The sequence below is a fragment of the Cydia amplana genome, chromosome 26, assembly GCF_948474715.1.
Source record: "Cydia amplana chromosome 26, ilCydAmpl1.1, whole genome shotgun sequence".
NCBI classification, from domain to species: domain Eukaryota; kingdom Metazoa; phylum Arthropoda; class Insecta; order Lepidoptera; family Tortricidae; genus Cydia; species Cydia amplana.
In genome coordinates, this window is record NC_086094.1 from 6,873,511 (window position 1) to 6,891,668 (window position 18,158).

The 18,158-nt window shown below is 38.0% G+C and overlaps 1 protein-coding gene across 1 annotated transcript; it reads right to left on the reverse strand.

Moving 5' to 3' along the window:
- Nucleotides 1-190: 190 nt before the first annotated feature.
- On the reverse strand, nt 191-17,158 carry LOC134660098 (GDNF-inducible zinc finger protein 1-like). Its single transcript, XM_063515798.1, has 10 exons — nt 16,935-17,158; nt 15,361-15,477; nt 13,922-14,374; nt 12,817-13,016; nt 11,518-11,625; nt 10,677-10,755; nt 10,075-10,199; nt 3,209-3,320; nt 1,288-1,392; nt 191-331 (listed from the first exon to the last, which is right to left on the reverse strand). The coding sequence occupies exons 1-10, from the start codon at nt 17,076-17,078 to the stop codon at nt 191-193; spliced, it is 1,584 nt and encodes a 527-aa protein (XP_063371868.1). The 5' UTR covers nt 17,079-17,158.
- Between the last annotated feature and the right edge of the window lie 1,000 nt (nt 17,159-18,158).

Here is an 18,158-nt window from a genome sequence, read left to right on the forward strand (position 1 = left end):
CTCTGCTGATCGTAACAGACGCGTTTTGTTAGAGAGTCTTCTGTACTTAAGTACAGAAGACTACTAATAGTACTAATACTATTATTTATTCTGTGCTGTGGTCAGGCTTGACTTGTTTTTTTTACGTGGAGCAATGCATATAGGCATTCCGCCTAGCCGGGGGAACTAGGACGGATATGTGTTGTCTGTCTCAAGAGTCTTGTGTGTCGTGCCTCGCGCGTGCGTGCTGCCTGAGCGCGGCGCGCTGCGCGAAGGCGGCGGGGCAGCGCGCGCACGCGTACGGCCGCTCGCCCGTGTGCGTGCGCACGTGGTTCGACAGGATCTTGTTCGTCTGCAACAAGTTTAGTATATTATTATCATAGAAGGTAGAATCCTATAGAAGTTGTATACACGTGCCTCCGTGAGGGACAAAACATAGGCAATGCGACACTATGATTGGTCGAATTTATTTGTTGCCCACCATAATCCATACTAAATTTACGGTGGGGAATAAAAAAAAGTGAGACTGTGACAAGGATAAACAATAATAGCGCTTTCGCTGCTACTCCTACTGAAAGATACATAAGACTATCCTGTTCGATCATTTCCCCCACTCCTCATGCCAGATCCAGTTAAAATACTAGATTCATGATTATTATACTGTGTCAAGGCAACCTTGTCAGTAGGAAAGGCCGCGACATTCAAAGTGTATGGGAAATCGAATTTTCGCGCGTACATTTTTCATAGGTATTTGCCACCTTAACAGTTTTGAATGATTCACGGTTAGTTTCACTGACTTAATATCCACCGAAATATGAACCGTGATTACCTTTTGTATTCTAATAAGTCTCTCTTTTGTAATATGTCTATTTGCCACCTTTTTCTGCAAAGCTAGCTTGCCAGAGTATTAACAACTGACTGAATATAAGACAACCCAATTAATTAGAATAGGGTATTTGACTACTAGTCAAATCAGTTTCTTTTTTCGAACTGTCAAAACGAATTTGCTTCTATGGAATTTATATGAAACACATGTGACGTCACAATCAAATTACCTACTCTTTATAGTTTCATATGGGTTTTAAAATATAAATTGTGTCTAAAAATAACTGCTGTCCACGTTTCTCTATTAATCTTCTGGTGCCCTATTTCATACATGGTGATAAATCATTTATTTTAAATACAGTCAAATACCCTATATATAGACCCGTTTTGTTAGAGTGAATCTTCTGTAGGTACCTAGTACTATTATTTATTCTGTGACGATAGACGGCCAATATGGCGTTCAAACGGTTAATATATACGTACTGTGAACCCGCGACCGCACATGTAGCAGATCTTGTTCTTGGGCGGAAGGATACCCTCGTGCACTCGCTTCCGGTGCTGCACTAAGTCCGCGTTGCGGAGGAAATTCTAGAACAACCAACAACAACATAATCATTCAATAGGGATGATGACACATGTTGAATTTTATAATAAAATCTAGTAAAATAGATAGCAAATGAGCAATATATCACAATAATGTAGATATTAAAACAAAATATGGAAATGCTACAAAAATACTGAAAGTTTCACGATTTAAGTTTTTACTTAACTTCCAAAAACGATAAAAGTAAGGGTATAGTACCATTCGATTCCATACATTTAATACAAACAAATATTGTATAGCAACTATATACTTAAACGCAATATTTCACTGAGAAAAACACAATTTTCTTATTTTGTAAATTTTTCCATACCAAGATGGGATCTCAGTGACCTTGACGTCACGTTCACTTGTCATATTGTGAGGGGCGTTTCGCGAGTGAAGTGCGACTGTCGGACTTTGACTACAATTTCTGACTTTTGTGTTACTTTAATGCAATGGGTCCCATATAGACATTTGACCCTAAAAACAAACCCGATCTATTGATACCATAAATGAAAATTAGTCATGTAGCCTATTCAATGTATGAAAAGGAAAGCTATAGGGTTAATCAACTTTTTCTTGTCACACGTTGCTATGGTTACGGTCTCCTGAGTAGCTCTTAAAATTCTAGGTTTTTCGTATTTAAATGAACCAAACTTGCATTGTATGGTAGTTATAAGACCTTTTCTCAAAAATGGACGGCAAAGTCGACGTTGCCGGTTAAAAAATAGGTCGCGAAGTGCGTAGTTTATGGTCATTCAAAAAATTAAAAAGTTAAAAACATTGCAGTCTCAATTTCGGGACTGCAATGTCGCATACAAATTCCATTATTTAACGAGTTCCAAACTTTTTAAAACTTCAAATGGCCATATCAAATGAAGGCATAGGTCCCTTAAACAGCCAAACAGATGATCAGCACTTATTATTATAAAGCCTATAACAGACTATCGCACCGCACCGCGACCTTGGAGCGTCGCACCCATAAGTGAGAGCGAGAAACAGATATCTCTTTCTCGCTCTCACTTATGGGTGCGACGCTCCAAGGTCGCGGTGCGGTGCGATAGTCTGTTACAGGCTTAATGTTGGTACCGCGACTATTTAGGTGTCTCAAATAGGTTGGCGTATTTTCAGCAGAAAAATACACTTCTTTTTTTTTAAAGGCGGCAAGCTAATTTTTTTAATGGTTGTATTTTTTTCTGTGAAAATTAATGGAAAATTAGAACGTTGCTTCTGTAAGTTCTGTAAAATATTTCTATTTCTTGCACCATTTTTGAGAAAAGCACTATATATGACTCGGCTGGAAGGCTACTTGCTGGCTTCGGATTCAATTAAACGGACTCCCAAGGTCGTCCGTTTAAAACGAATCCTCAGCCTGCAAGTAGCTACTTCCGAACCTCGACAATAATGTACTATTACATTACATAATGGGACAACTACTGAGCATGTTAGTAGAACATGGTACAGCAGTTCTAACAATCTATATGCTACTATTGTCTCCTCGCTGATGGGACGGAATAACAACAAGAAATAGTTGATTGACCCTATAACTCCCTAGGAAGTTATAGCTTTCTTTTTCTTTCATCCTACATCAACGTACTACCAGGCGTGTCTCACTTCGCGATTTCGTCGCTTTGCTACAGGTAGCTAAAAGTACATCCGTTCGGCCCCAATTTTGGGGAAAGCCATAAGCCGCGCGTGGCGCTGTCGCCACCTAGCGGCCATATCTGCGCTGATCGTAACAGACGCGTTTTGTTAGAGAGTGAGTCTTCTGTACTTAGTACTATTATTTATTCTGTAGTACTAATTCGCTCGGTCGTTTACCTTGTCGCACCGCTCGCACCGGTACTTGTATATCTTGAGATGCACCAGGTCGTAGTGGTCCTTCATGTATATCTTCTTGGTGAACACCTTGTCGCACCCGGGGCATGGGATCCTGGACGAAATAGGTGGAATTTAACCTTTTGAACGCCAAGAACGCCTAAAGGCGTCGTTACTATACTTCGTTTTTTTTAGCATTAGAAATAAGGTAAACAATCTTGATGTGTCTTTTAAGGCCCTAGACGCCGTTTTTGGCCGAAAACTCTAACATTCTAGAGTCTATATCTTCTTAACGGTTCAACAAAAAAATATGAAAAAAATATATATGATTTTACGTTTTATGTACAACATTTCTAACGTTTGACTTGTTCCCTATGACTTATAGTTTTTCCAAAAAAGGAACATTACGACAGGCCGTTTTGCGACTAACTTTGCCTATTTCTAGTGAACGGTTTATTCGATTAAAGTTATTTTTAAACTAGAATAATTGTTTTAACAGATACTACAAATGCAACGTAGAATAATGTTAATAAATAATTTTTTTTTTAAGAAATCGAGTATTTTTCAACATTTTGTGCGTATGTAGCTCGAAAAAGGCGTGGCCGGCAGTCGTGTGCTAGCTTTGAGACGAGGAGGCTGTGTCGCTCGTCGCTCCGTGCCTTCCTTGTATTCTGCATGCTTGTTCTGAGCCGAGGTGCAATAAAATTGGAGTTATTGTGGCCAAAGATTAAATAACTGCAGAATGTTGATTTGGTTGTGACGCGCTTTAGCGCGCACAACACGGTGTTTCGCAGCCTATTATTACGAACGTAATGACAATATTTCCACTTATGTTTGAGAAAGCTTCATTTGAAATATATAAAAAATGTTTTCGAACATGCGCCGACATATTGCCATTAAAATTTAACGTTTTTAATAAAGTTCAATTTCTAAAAAAAATTGATCAACATTGGCAATTTATGTTGTAGGTATATACTATATAGTTTGATTCAGAAACTATTACATTTTTAGGATTGTTACCCATTAAAATGATGTTAGTTTATTAAGTAAATCTGAGGGCACGGCAGTGCCCCCGCCAAGTCGAGCAAAAAAAGAGGCACGGCCGTACCATCCTTTTCTCGAAGCGATTCAGGCCATTTTCGACGTCCTGTAATTTTGTGCTGGCTGAAGCTAAAACCCTGAATTTTCAGTAATATATAGGGCTAAACATGCTTAAGATATATTCTCAAAAACATTCAATTTGAACTAGTAGTTTAAGAATGATTGTACGTCAAAGTTCCTTATTTTCGACACTGACACACTCACTCACTCACTCACTCACCTACGATCATCATAATTCTAAGGTACTTCTAGTATATCCACAAGCTTCAAATTTTAAACATAAGTAGTTTTCAGCTTATCAAGCCATAGAAAACCTAAAAATATTGCAATATCAGTCACGTTTTAAAGATCTAAGAACTGCATAACCGAACGGCGTACACCTGGGTCACAACGGAAGAACAGCGCTGGCTTTGCCAGCTACATGCTGAGTTGTGACCCTTTTATGGCATTTGCACTTTATCTTATATAATATATACATTGTATATGTGTCAATAAGTTTTTGTCATTCTGTGTGTCATAAATAAATGTATTTTCTTTCTTTCTTTCTTTCTTTCATAAGTAAGTTTGTAATCCCATATAAATATTTGCTATTACAAAGTTACTGTTGCAGTTCCTACAAATAGTAGGTAGTAAAGTAAAGGTACACTACGATGTACGATGTGAGTATGAATGAAGATGTGTTTCTTTATGATATGTGTATATATAGTCCGTCAACCAAATCTTGTCAGTAGCAATGTAAAGCAAACTAAAGTAGGGCAACACTCAAAGAGCAGTATTGCGCTAAGAAAAGCAGCAATGTACATCGAACCAACAGTTTTTTTTCCGCTGAGCGCGCCCTGCGTACGTCAATTCAAATTGTCACTCGCGGTTTATTGAAAAAAATTGAAACATGGACGGACAATTTAAAAGCGATGTTAAAACAATGTTAATCAAAATGATGAACAAATTTGAAGATATCAAAAACAACTGCTTATATTCTCTTTGTTCCCTATCTATGTCTTCTAAGTTTACTAAAATAAAATCATATCAAAATGCAGATAATTAGATAGTGCAAATATTTGTTATTTACAATATAATATTTTCATTTCATTTATTTATTTCTTTAACAATAATACATTGTGTTAGAAAACTTATGAACTAATTACATGCTTATAATTTAATTAAACTTAGTATGATGGGACATGTCAGCAAATAAATAATTTTCAAATAATAATTTAAACAATGAATAACAAGTCACAAGTAAAAATAAAATAATATAATGTCAAATATAAAACGTTGAAAACTCATAATTTTTAATACTACGTACAATTAAATAAATATTTGATAACATGTCAATTCATACAAAAACAAAATACTTAACTTAACGAACCACATGTCAAAATTAAATTAAATAGATTCATTGTTGTATTGGAAAAACTCTTCGACTGAATAAAAACATTTTGCTAGCAAAAATGACCTTAATTTATTTTTAAATATGAATGGGTTAGAAACTGCTTTGAGTTCTGTGGGTAGCCTATTAAAAACTTTGATAGCCTGGTACCGAGCACAGTACTCCGTGACCTTTAGCTTTGGTGTAAAGGGGCGGTTCAGGTTTTTTGTCCTAGTTGCCAGTCTGATCGCCCGAGCCTCTACAGTTTCACTACTTGTCAGAGATTTTACTAAGTCCGTACAGAGTATCATAATATAAAGGCATGGTACAGTTAGAATTTCTAATTTGGCGAACAAGTCTTTACATGAAACCCACTGAGGTATACGCATGATTATTCTTATTGCTCGCTTTTGAATTATGAAAGCCCTTTTTATATTGTAACTATACGTTGCCCCCCAAAATTTAATGCTGTATCTGAGTTTCGAGTCAACTAAAGCGTAATATACAGTTTTCAATCGATCTATTCCGATGATATCTCTTAAATTTCTCAGAGCGAAGCAGGCAGAACTAATAGTGTTTTCGATTTGATTCAATTCCTGTTTCCAGTTAAGAGAAGAATCAATTTCTATCCCTAAAAACCGGACAACCTCAACGGAACGTAGAGTGTCGTCGCCATAGACTAGTTCTAGAATATCCTTATTTTTAGGATCACTCTTAAACTGGACGACACTTGTTTTCTCCGTATTTAATTTCAAATTGTTATCTCTGAACCACTTATGGAAAACCGAAAGAGCCGTTTTAATATTATTTTTAAGTTCAACTTCGTTACTTGCACTGATAATAGCATTTGTGTCATCAGCAAATATCACCACGTTTAAATTACTTAGCGAGTTCTGTACGTATTTTATGACGTCATTAATAAATATAATAAAGAGAATAGGACCTAAAATAGATCCTTGTGGGACCCCTCTAGTAATTGTGGTAATTTTTGACTTGAAGACTTTGTCTTGTCCCTCATCTATGTTTTTGATTTCTACATACTGTTTTCTGTTCTGTAAATAATTTCTAAGTATTTGAAGATTTTTTCCCCTTACTCCGTAGTAATAATATGCCACTTGTTAATGTAAATTAGTGTACTGTTCTGGATGAATATGACATACCTGTGTAATTTTTTTGATTGGTATATATTGTACAATATACATATTCAAAATAAAACAACTGATATTTGGGTGTTTATTTGATTTAAAGGTAAATAAGGGTCACTTTTCGACTTGGTTGCGTTGTACACGTACATAAACCGCCATAGGTAAGTATTGTCTGAAAAGATACTACCTACTACGAACGCCTTATATTGGGCAAGATTTAATCCTGCAACAAACATGTATGGATTAGGTAGATATTGCGAAAGAACGGCGATATAATCAAGGCTCTTAATACTGTTTAAAAGGTTTACCTTTGTAAATAGTCACAACTGATTGCTGAAAATATTAGACATGTGGGCCTATTACGGACGGTTTCCAGGACACAATTTATGGTCTTGTTGGATAGATTTAGGTATACGTTTTAATTTTATTTATGCCTTTTAACCCTAAAACAAAAAAACTGAACATAATCTTAAAAGTTCGAAAGAGTTCTTCCAATACTTGTCATAACCTCAATTTTTAGTAATGTTTACCATCAACGCCAACGAGCATGATTGTACATTGTAGGCCCCTTAGCTTTGCTTATTCTTATTTAATGTATTGGTATTTAATGGTGACAGCAGAAATATCTCTTGAAACAGAAACGATTCAGAATGAAAACCAAATGAAAACAAATAAGGTGACGGCTGTCGTTCACGATCCACATTCCACAGATAAAACACAGATGACACGCGTTTTGGAATTATTTGAACACAGTGTTGCTAACCCGCGATTTTTCAAATTTGCCGCCTTTTACTACTGACAAGATTTGGTTGACGGACTTTATTAGACAAAACAAAAAACCTAAGGTAGGTAATAAACACATTAAAAAATGTTGGCTGACGGCGTATTGCATAAAGTATCATTCTATGGAACTAACTATGTCAACAAAAGTCATTAGTAAATTCATTCATCAAGTTTGATTACTTACATAGTTAGCAAGTTCCATCGAATGACACTCTACCAATTCAATACGACGGTTATGTCAATTACACAAACGTGCAGCATGGTGCGTAACGGGATGGGTAAGTAATATATAATAATAATATAATTTTACACGGCGTTTTAAACAGGACGCGAGTCGTATTAACCGTGAAATGTAATTTACGACCTCCACTAAATGCATTATCTACTCATACTCAAACAACAAAATATCTGCAAACAAAAGGTATACGAGTATAGCGCCAACTGCACGCCTCTGGGCTGTATCTTATTCTTTGAACCTCGTGGCGGTGCAGCGATACAAAATTCACGTACGATCGCAGCGAGCGGGGTAAGCGGGTGGTGCGGGTACAGAGCGCTTAGCTCCGCCCTGACGCTCAAGGGCATTGGGCCTTCCAATCGTCTTAAGACTGCGTCGAGCAAAATCTGCGAAAAAGGCAGTCACCGTTAAGTCGCTAGCGTTCACATGTCTTGATATTTTTTTATATAATAAATGCCATTATTATCCCAAAGAGTGTGTTTACAACGAAGCACCTTTGAAAATCTGAAATCTTTTACAATATATTAAATACACTTATGCAAAGTTGTACCTAAAATGAGATGAACGAGTGTCAGCGTTTAGTAAAATTTGTATAAAAAAATCGATGCTCAAGCTATAAAATCGAGTGATTTTGAAAGCCAGATAACTGGACTACAACGAATCAGCCTTTTCCTATTTTTCCTCTTAAAGGCAACACAGAAATTCAATCGTAAATTTAAACTTTCGTAAAATTTCCATACATTCGCCATATCTGTCAAAATTCTCCTTTGAATCAGATGCCCACTGGGGCTCCTCCGGGGCGGTCGCGTACCTGGGCGTCCCATTTTGACATTTCGTTTTGGCATATATATTGACAGAAATTCATGTCCGTATACGAAAGATGATACCAGTCAAAAACTGTGTTCAAAATTAATAGGGTAAATAAATAATGTCACACGGAGATCTAGAGTCATTAAAATTTTGATTTTATTTATTCACAAGTCATAATACTTAAAAAATATAACAAATTATTAAAAAAAAACACATTTTAAAAATAAGTTACGGTAAATATGTAACAATTATGAATCTAATACGATCTTTTATAGTCGTCTGCTTTCATAAGTAATAGTTACTGATTTTTAAAAAGTGTTTTTCAATTAAAAGACACGTCAAAATCGCTTACCTTCTTTCAAGTTCTTACAAATGCTAAAAAAAACGAACTAAGTCGTGCCCACAGCGCCATGCTTTGACAACAATAGGTGTAATGACGTACGCTGTCAAAGTAACCTTCACACTTTCAAGTAAGGTTTACATTAGCTCGCTTGCGCCGAGTTTTTTGCAAACATATCGTACAAGCTTTTATCGCTAACTGGACTTTCCTTTCCACAGGCAACTAATACGCATCGAGACAATTCTGACAACCCCAAACACAATTAGTTTGTGTTGTTTTATCACAGAGTTCCCATGGCCACCTCCTGTCGCCATCATCAGATCAGCTTTATGTCATCATAATATTGCATTGTCATCCATTTTACATATGTATGCAAAATTTCAGCTCAATCGAAAATCAGGAAGTAGATCAAATTTAGCTTCCAAGATTTGACGCACACCAACTAACATAAATACTTACTAACAGGGCAAGTTAAATAAAAGCTTGTAATACCTAAACTAGTTATGGTCCTAAAACTAAGCTACCTTCTAAGCCGGTCGCACTTCACGTATGAATTCGCCTTGAGACTCCGTGTGACACACCTATAACATTCATTGTGACATACCTAATACATATACATGTAACTGTTAATACCGTAGTCTCGCCCTCGGCCGGTGTCGCGCGCTGTTGCTGAGGTGCCAGCGGTTGCGGTACACGTCCGCGTAGCGCCGGTCGCACTCCACGCAGTACGCGCCTTGGGAAGACTCGGTGTGACATACCTAGTACATATTCATATTACTGTTACCGTAGTCTCGCCCTCGGCCGGTGGCGCGCGCTGTTGCTGAGGTGCCAGCGGTAGCGGTACACGTCCGCGTAGCGCCGGTCGCACTCCACGCAGTACGCGCCTTGGGAAGACTCGGTGTGACATACCTAGTACATATTCATATTACTGTTACCGTAGTCTCGCCCTCGGCCGGTGGCGCGCGCTGTTGCTGAGGTGCCAGCGGTAGCGGTACACGTCCGCGTAGCGCCGGTCGCACTCCACGCAGTACGCGCCTTGGGAAGACTCGGTGTGACATACCTAGTACATATTCATATTACTGTTACCGTAGTCTCGCCCTCGGCCGGTGGCGCGCGCTGTTGCTGAGGTGCCAGCGGTAGCGGTACACGTCCGCGTAGCGCCGGTCGCACTCCACGCAGTACGCGCCCTGAGCAGACTCGGTGTGACACACCTATGACACACACACACGGTGTGACACACATATGACACACACACACACGGTGTGACACACATACGGCCCTTTCTCAGCACCCATCATCATCATTGACTACATTTTGAGTTATTTCTTGTTATCATCAGCGATTTTTTGGACCTATGCTGGCGCCAACTATAAAAACCTTTGACATTTGCCAACGTCATTGACTATGAGTAAAAAAGACACGATATTATTGGAAAAGCTATTATGATATTTTATTTCGATCTATTGAATTATACACATTTGAAGTGAAAGAAAGTTGTTTAATTAAATACATAAAATAATAAATAAATATTTAAATGAAAAAAGTTTATTGTATAAATTTCGACATACAGTAAATCACGTCCCTGTCCTGATCTAGGAAACCCTGTGTTACAGGACCCAGTTTCGTTACTTATATGTACTAGTTTCTTATAAATCTATATATTGGTAGGTACAAATATGATACAGTACCTTATTGTGCAGCCATAATCCATTGTACCGGGAGAACTTCTTGTCACAGAGTTTGCATTCAAAAGGGGAATGTTGCTTCCTGCAGAAAATATAGTCTGTCAAGCTGGATATGTCAGTAGCAATGTAAAGCAAACTAAAGTATGGTATCCCTAGGAAACGAACAAAAAGCAGCAATGTACATCGAACAACGATGAAATTTAAACAAAACAGTTCCACAGATAAGATATAAATGACACGCGAATTTCGAACAATTCGAACGTAGTGTTGCTAACCCGCGTTTTTTTTTCAAATTTGCCGCCTTTATCCACTGACAAAATTCGCTTGACCAAGTATAGCAGTATTTTATATTGGGCAGTGCAGACATAAGAATCAGAAGGAACTGTTATACGATTTCTTATTTATTTGTTAGTTTCTTTAGAACACAAACAGTCGTAAAAAGCATATTACATAATATTGTACAGAAACAAAGATAAAGAACAAATAGACCAGGGGCCCGTTTCTCAAAAGCTTCTAACTTGTAATACAAGTGGAAGTCCCTTTCTAACCAAAGCTGTCAAAGTGACATCCGCTTGTAGGTATTACAAGTTACAAGCTTTTGAGAAACGGGCCCCCTGGAGGTTCATTAGTAGGTATAAACCACATATTAAATATATTAAAGACGGGTCACTCACGTATTTTAAGTCGAAAACGCTCGACATGTTTCACTCCGTACTGAGCAGCGTCATCAGGAGCTTGCGTTAACGGTGACGGACCGGCGCAGACTGCGGGGCGCAGCTCTCCAGCAGGTCAGGTTTGTCAGGTATAAACCACGTTAACAAGATAAGATAAGATAGAAAGTTACCTGATATGGTCCTTGATGCAGTACCGCATCTTGAAGCTGACGCCGCAGTGGTCGCAGACGAACCTCTCGTGCCACTCCTTGTGATGCTGGAAGAAATCCCTGCGAGACCTTAAAGCAGGTAAAATACTTAGATAAATCAAAGAGAATTAACACATTAATTGCCACCCAGCCAAACAACACATAGTATATTCGCGTCAGTCCACATTTCGTCATATAAAGCTGTAGTACCACGATCTCGACTATCGGGTCGTCCGGCCTGGGATCGAAATCACAAAATGAAATGAAATGAAATGAAAAAAATGAAATTGAAATGAAAGCATACCCGAAGAAAATACCCGATAGTCGCGTTTTCGGCACTGAATGTGTTAAGAACTTTAAGAAGGCATAGAGTGCTCACTCCATACATCAGTTTTGTTACCAAAACGACAATTATTTTCGTAGGCGGCATCTAGCGTCAAGTAGCAGAACTATCAGTACTGCTACTCGACGATAGATTTCGCGGCGAACGGAAAGTACGATTTTCAGCTAATATTATAACCGGATTAACCGGAACTCTATTTTCAACTCCTACTTATAATATAATATTAGTTATAAATTGTTGAGCAATAGAATTTTTGTCCTGTGTATGTGTGCTTTATCGAATAAATGACTTTCTATTCTATTCTATATTGAATCGAATCTATTACGCGCGCTTCGGCAGGTCGTTCGCGCTCGCGTAATGAGTGATATCTGAAGTAATGGTTGAATAATTACGCGTTCGAGAGATATCTCATTTGTGATATTACGAGCATTACTTAATGTCTATATGAGCAATACACTTTACCTCAGTCGCGACACATGTGACATGTCTTGCCACTGTAGACGACGATATACAAGTATCGCATTCAATAAGGATTAAACGTCCGATAGAACCTACCAATTTAACTCCCATTTACTTATGTTCAGGAAAAAAAAATCAACGGGTTGCACTCCGGGAGTGCCGCCCGAAGTGAAAACTCAATGACTAGTGCAAAATGTCTGCAGCACTATGTGTAATTGAGGTTAACGCCATCTAGCGTTATTTCGTCGCATTACTTGAAACCCCTAAGCACGTCACTGTTAGTACTCGAGTTATATTAATACCAGCTAGATGACATTTCAATCAATAAAGAAAAACTCAATGACATTGTAACATTTTTCGATCAGGTCACGTGTCCGTCTTACGGTCACGTGACCTGTCGCGAGTTTAACATTTTTTCCCCATCCCAAAAAGTGCACAGTTTTCACTTCAAAAATAAATGTTTCCATATTTATACGTACCCAAATTTCAACTCGCACTTGACGCACTGCAGCGCGACCTTATGCGCGCGCGCATGGACGCGCCGGTGCGTGGCGTGGCGGCTGGCGAACGCACACATCGAGCACTCGTGCGTGTAGTAGTGTTCGGATATGTGCGACACTAGGGAAGTTTTGTTGGCGGCCCGCGTGGTGCATATGTCGCAGGTGTATGGGCCTATAGTCTGAAAAAATGGTTTTGTTCTAGTATTTTTCATACAAACTTGGGTACGGTGACAGATGTCATCTTTATACAATTGGGTACTTTCGTCTACTTAAAATAAATTATTTCACACCGTGCACGAAATAAAGCACCTGATAATTATTAGAAAAACATAGACAGCAGCTATTTTTAAACACAACTTCTATTTAATACATCGGATTGAAGTCTAAAAAAACCGGCCAAGTGCTAGTCGGACTCGCGCACGGAGGGTTCCGCACCATCAACAAAAAATAGAGCAAAACAAGCAAAAAAACGGTCACCCATCCAAGTACTGACCCCGCCCGACGTTGCTTAACTTCGGTCAAAAATCACGTTTGTTGTATGGGAGCCCCACTTAAATCTTTATTTTATTCTGTTTGTAGTATTTGTTGTTATAGCGGCAACAGAAATACATCATCTGTGAAAATTTCAACTGTCTAGCTATCACGGTTCGTGAGATACAGCCTGGTGACAGACGGACGAACGGACGGACGGACGGACAGTGGAGTCTTAGTAATAGGGTCCCGTTTTTACCCTTTGGGTACGGAACCCTAAAAAGTAGGTGAGTTGACTGTGACGTCACAACACACGTTTCATATAAATTCCATATTAGCAAATCATTATTACAGTTCTGAAATTTGAACCTGTAGTGTAGGAAATAGAGTTGATATTGCGTTGTTTGAAAATTGAACGAAACAAAGCAAAACCGACTCTGTTCCAATTGAATATGGTTTCAATTTCATCTAACTGTATAAGTACTTTAGGTAGGACCTTGGGCCTTAGGAGGTTAAATTAAATTAACCTGATCCCAAAGTACCTTCCGAGTTCTGGCATCAAATATTTGTACTTAATACAGAGTTTGTATGTAATATTTAATGAGTTACTTACCACACTATGATGTTTTTCGGCATGCCTAGCCAAACCGTTTTCATCCTTAAACCCAAGCACACAGCTTTCACATTTAAATTTACATGACATATAAAATTCACTATGTCTCTCCTTCTCTAGACAACTTTTCAGTTCTTCTAAACTTAATTGGACCTTTCTAAATATTTTATTATTGTCAATAACTTTAAATTTTGGCTTTTTATTCAGCAATGCCCTTTTCAAAGTCCACTTATTATTTTTTAGTTTTCTAGTTTTTATCATCTCTGTATCATCCGTTTTCACCAATTCTATGTTGTCTGTGGTATCTGAAACATGGCCAGTGTCATGGACTATATCATCCGTTTCACATTTTGTGTCTGTGGGTGTCGGATCATTTGTCTGTGTGACGTAGATCGTGTTAGGACTTATGTCATTAAATATGACTGTGGTTAGATTTGACAAGGTTCCATATGCCTGAAAAGAATACTTTAATAGGGTGACTGCTATAGTTAATAATAAGGTTGCAATTGGCTTGTTTCTTTCTGATTTGTAAGGAGTGGCCAATAACTATAGCAGTCACCCTTGAACACTTTAAGAAAAACTTATGCCTATGCAGATTCTTGGGATTAGGTTGCCAAGCATACTCCAGGCTCCCTTAAGAGCCAACAGGAGCTAAGATTAAAATATTTTAGGTAAATATACCCGTCTCGCTAACGGAAGCGGCTCCTAAAACTAGTGCGATAAGGACAAGGCGAAAAATCCTGCGTAAAAATATCAAAAATCGAGGTTTCGTACTCGACTGTTTCCTCCTCAAAAACTTAACCAATCGTAACCAAATTTGGAAATCTAAATGATTATGACATTATCTGTGTCGGACCGTTCTGCTTTTTTGACTAATTGATGTCAGTTTTGAATAGCACGCCTCTCATTGCGGCATAGTCAATTAGGTCATTTTGGCCATTTTTGAAGGGCTCTAGCGCCTTAAAAAACCAAAATATCAAAAAAAGCAAAACGGTCCGACACAGATATTGACAATATTAATCTGTGTTGAAAAAATCATTGCTCTAGCTTCAAAACCCACGGAGGAAACAGTCGAGTACGTTTGTATGGAGAAATGACCACTCCTGTTGGCTCTTAACCTCTAGTGGACCACCATACAAGAAAATCATGGGACGAGTTTTGGGGCTAGGGGGCTGTTCATAAAAAAATCATGCATCGAATGACCCCGTTTCTTCCTACGTCATGCTACCATCATCCGATGTCCGGACCCCCCCCCTCCTAATTTGAAATGACGTAATCTATGAATAGCACCTAACTAGAAAGGTGACAATCAAAGAGATTAACTTTACAGCCTTCTACAAATTTCACAGATGATTATCTGTTAACTGTACATCGGCGGACCTTATGCTGTTTGTAACAAGGTCCGCCAATGTACAGGTAAGACTGCTGCTTGTACAAACCTGCCCCGTTTCCAGCATTTCAGTGGCTCTGAGCACTCGCTTCTGGAAGGCAGCCATCTTTGATAGGGCTCCACTGCACTCCCAGCAAATGTGCACCGATTCCATGTTGCAGTTAATCTAGAAATTAATTAGTTTATAGTAACTGATTGAATTAAACTAACCAATACCGGTTATCCCAAAATAAAAATTTAGATATGAGACAGTGGTACTGAATAGCCTCTAACATCCCACTGTCCTAATACATTTCTAAGGCCCAGCCATACAAACAAAACATCCAAAATTTGCCATAATGAAATAGAGTTGATTGTGCCTTGTTTGAAAATTGAACGAAACAAAGCAAAAGCGACTCTGTTCCAATTGAACATGATTTAAATTACATCAAACTGAATATGTACTATAGGTAGGACCTTGGGCCTTAGGAGGATACTAGTACAAATTACCTCCAATCAAATCCGATCACTATTAAATAGAACATAGTTACTTTCAGTTCTATGCCATTGGTGGGTTAAAGCCAGGGTCACAGAATAAATAACAATACTAGGTACAGAAGATTCACTCTCTAACAAAACGCGTCTGTTACGATGGGGACAGATATGACCGCTAGGTCCACGCGCGGCTTATGGCTAGCCACCAAAATTGGTGTGGGACGGATGTACTTTTAGGTACTTGTTGCGACGCGACGAAATCGTGGAGTGAGCCACGCCTGCCAGGGTCTCCAAACTTATGACCTTACCTTCTTATGGCTTTTACCTTCATAAAATGTGTTTTTAAAAACAGACAAACACTGCAAATCTATCCTAATAATTTAAGTAATTTATCTAAGTTAATTTATACATTGTATAATAAATAATATTGTAAACTTATAACTTTCAGCTTATACAGCAGCGTGGCTCACTCCGCGATTTCGTCGTGTCGCTACAAATACCTACAAGTACATGCGGCCCACACCAATTTTGGTGTCCATAGTCCGCACCGCTACGGAACGGACGCCTGCTCGCGCTTGCGCCACCTAGCGGTCATATCACTCGTAATAGACGCGTTTTGTTAGAGAGTGAACCTTCTGTACCTAGTACTATTATTTATTCTGTGCTAATAGTTAAAAACTTGACTCTTATAAGAACCTACATTTTCATGATGTCTGATAATGTGTATAAAAATAATTTGATTCAGTTGCTTCAAACAAAACATAATTAAAATGTCGCTCCGATGGGCCATGCTGTTTTAACTGTTTTTACTCGCTCGTTACATTGTATAGACTACTCCTGCTAATATGAATTTGTTACTGTATTCACAAACCTATTTTGTAATCGTAGCTTTGTTACTTTTAGCTTTATGTTGTTACCTAGCGCTATATATTTTAGATTTATCAGTAGGTAATCTAGTAATCTGTGGACAATGTTGTTGGTCTCACACTTTATTACCCTTTGTATTCTATTTCTGTGTCTTAACCCTGTGTGTTACTGTTTTTTGTCCCAAATAAATTGAAAAAAAAAAAGACCGTTTCCAACATTGAATACACCATAATAACATTGTATATTCTATGAAATTTATTTATGATTATGATGCTTACTTACCCAGAATCCAGTCTGCGGGACTATTTTTCTTAATATATCTACATATTCACCCAATAAGGTAAGTTTTCGACCAAAACTTAGGCATGTGTGGCATTGAGACTTGTCTAGTTTATATTCACATTTAATGTCTTCCAACTGCATCATTCTAATCCTAAATTACACTTTACCTATGTATGAACTACGTATTTTACTTCCGGTTTAAGTTAGCTTCATATTATGTACAGTTAAAATGTTATAAATAATACAATACAACCGAAATAAATTTGCAACTTTTGATTTTGTTTTTATTACTTTTTATCTCATTCAGAAACGTTCAAATACCTGGCTACCAGAGTTAAGAGCTACTTATAATAGTTCAGCGGTTTTTCCAGTAGAGTCTGTGCCAAAGAATTAGAAATACGTCTGTGCGGAAAGACAAGAGAAGAGTCGTGGAATGTATGGGGCCCAAAACATTCCACGACTCTTCTCTTTCTGAACAATGGTAAAACTTTAATATTTATTTTAATACTAAAAAAAATAACTTATTGAGATTGATTACATTAGGCTAACCTCCGAACGCTTCTGTCATGTTACTGACAAGTGACACACGTTCGGAAATTGTATCTTTTAAGGCTGGCGGCCACTAGACTCGCCGAGGCGAATCGAATCTCAATAATTCGCCTCCTATATTTCTATGCAACAAAAATATTATATCTAAATATGAATGGACGCAGTTGCATAGAAAATATAGGAGGCGAATTATTGCGATTCGATTCGATTCGCCTCGGCGAGTCTAGTGGACGCCAGCCTTCAAGCTAAATTCTGTGCTAAACGTGCTAAATTAGTCACTCGTGTTGTAACTCTTTCTTTACATGGCAAGCGAAAGAGATAAAACCACACTACATACGATTCTTCAGAAATGTGTTTTTGGTTTGACAACCGAATTGATGGACTACCGCGAGCTATCGGTTTTTTTTAAACGAATACGCAGCACCGTAACTGCAGCACGTAGTTTCTTTATTCTTAAATATATTTTATATTACATGTAGAGAAAAGAAAAAGCACGAGCTGAATAGTATTACTAATATCACTGAAAAAATCGTAATATCAATAAGTTTCTGTACTTATAGTCAGAGTACGGATAAACACGGTGAGGAATGTAGTCTTGTTAACCTTTTGTAATTCTCTGTGCCTAGGTGTGTGAATCAGTTTAGAGCAATACGTAATTGATAATGATAACAATCT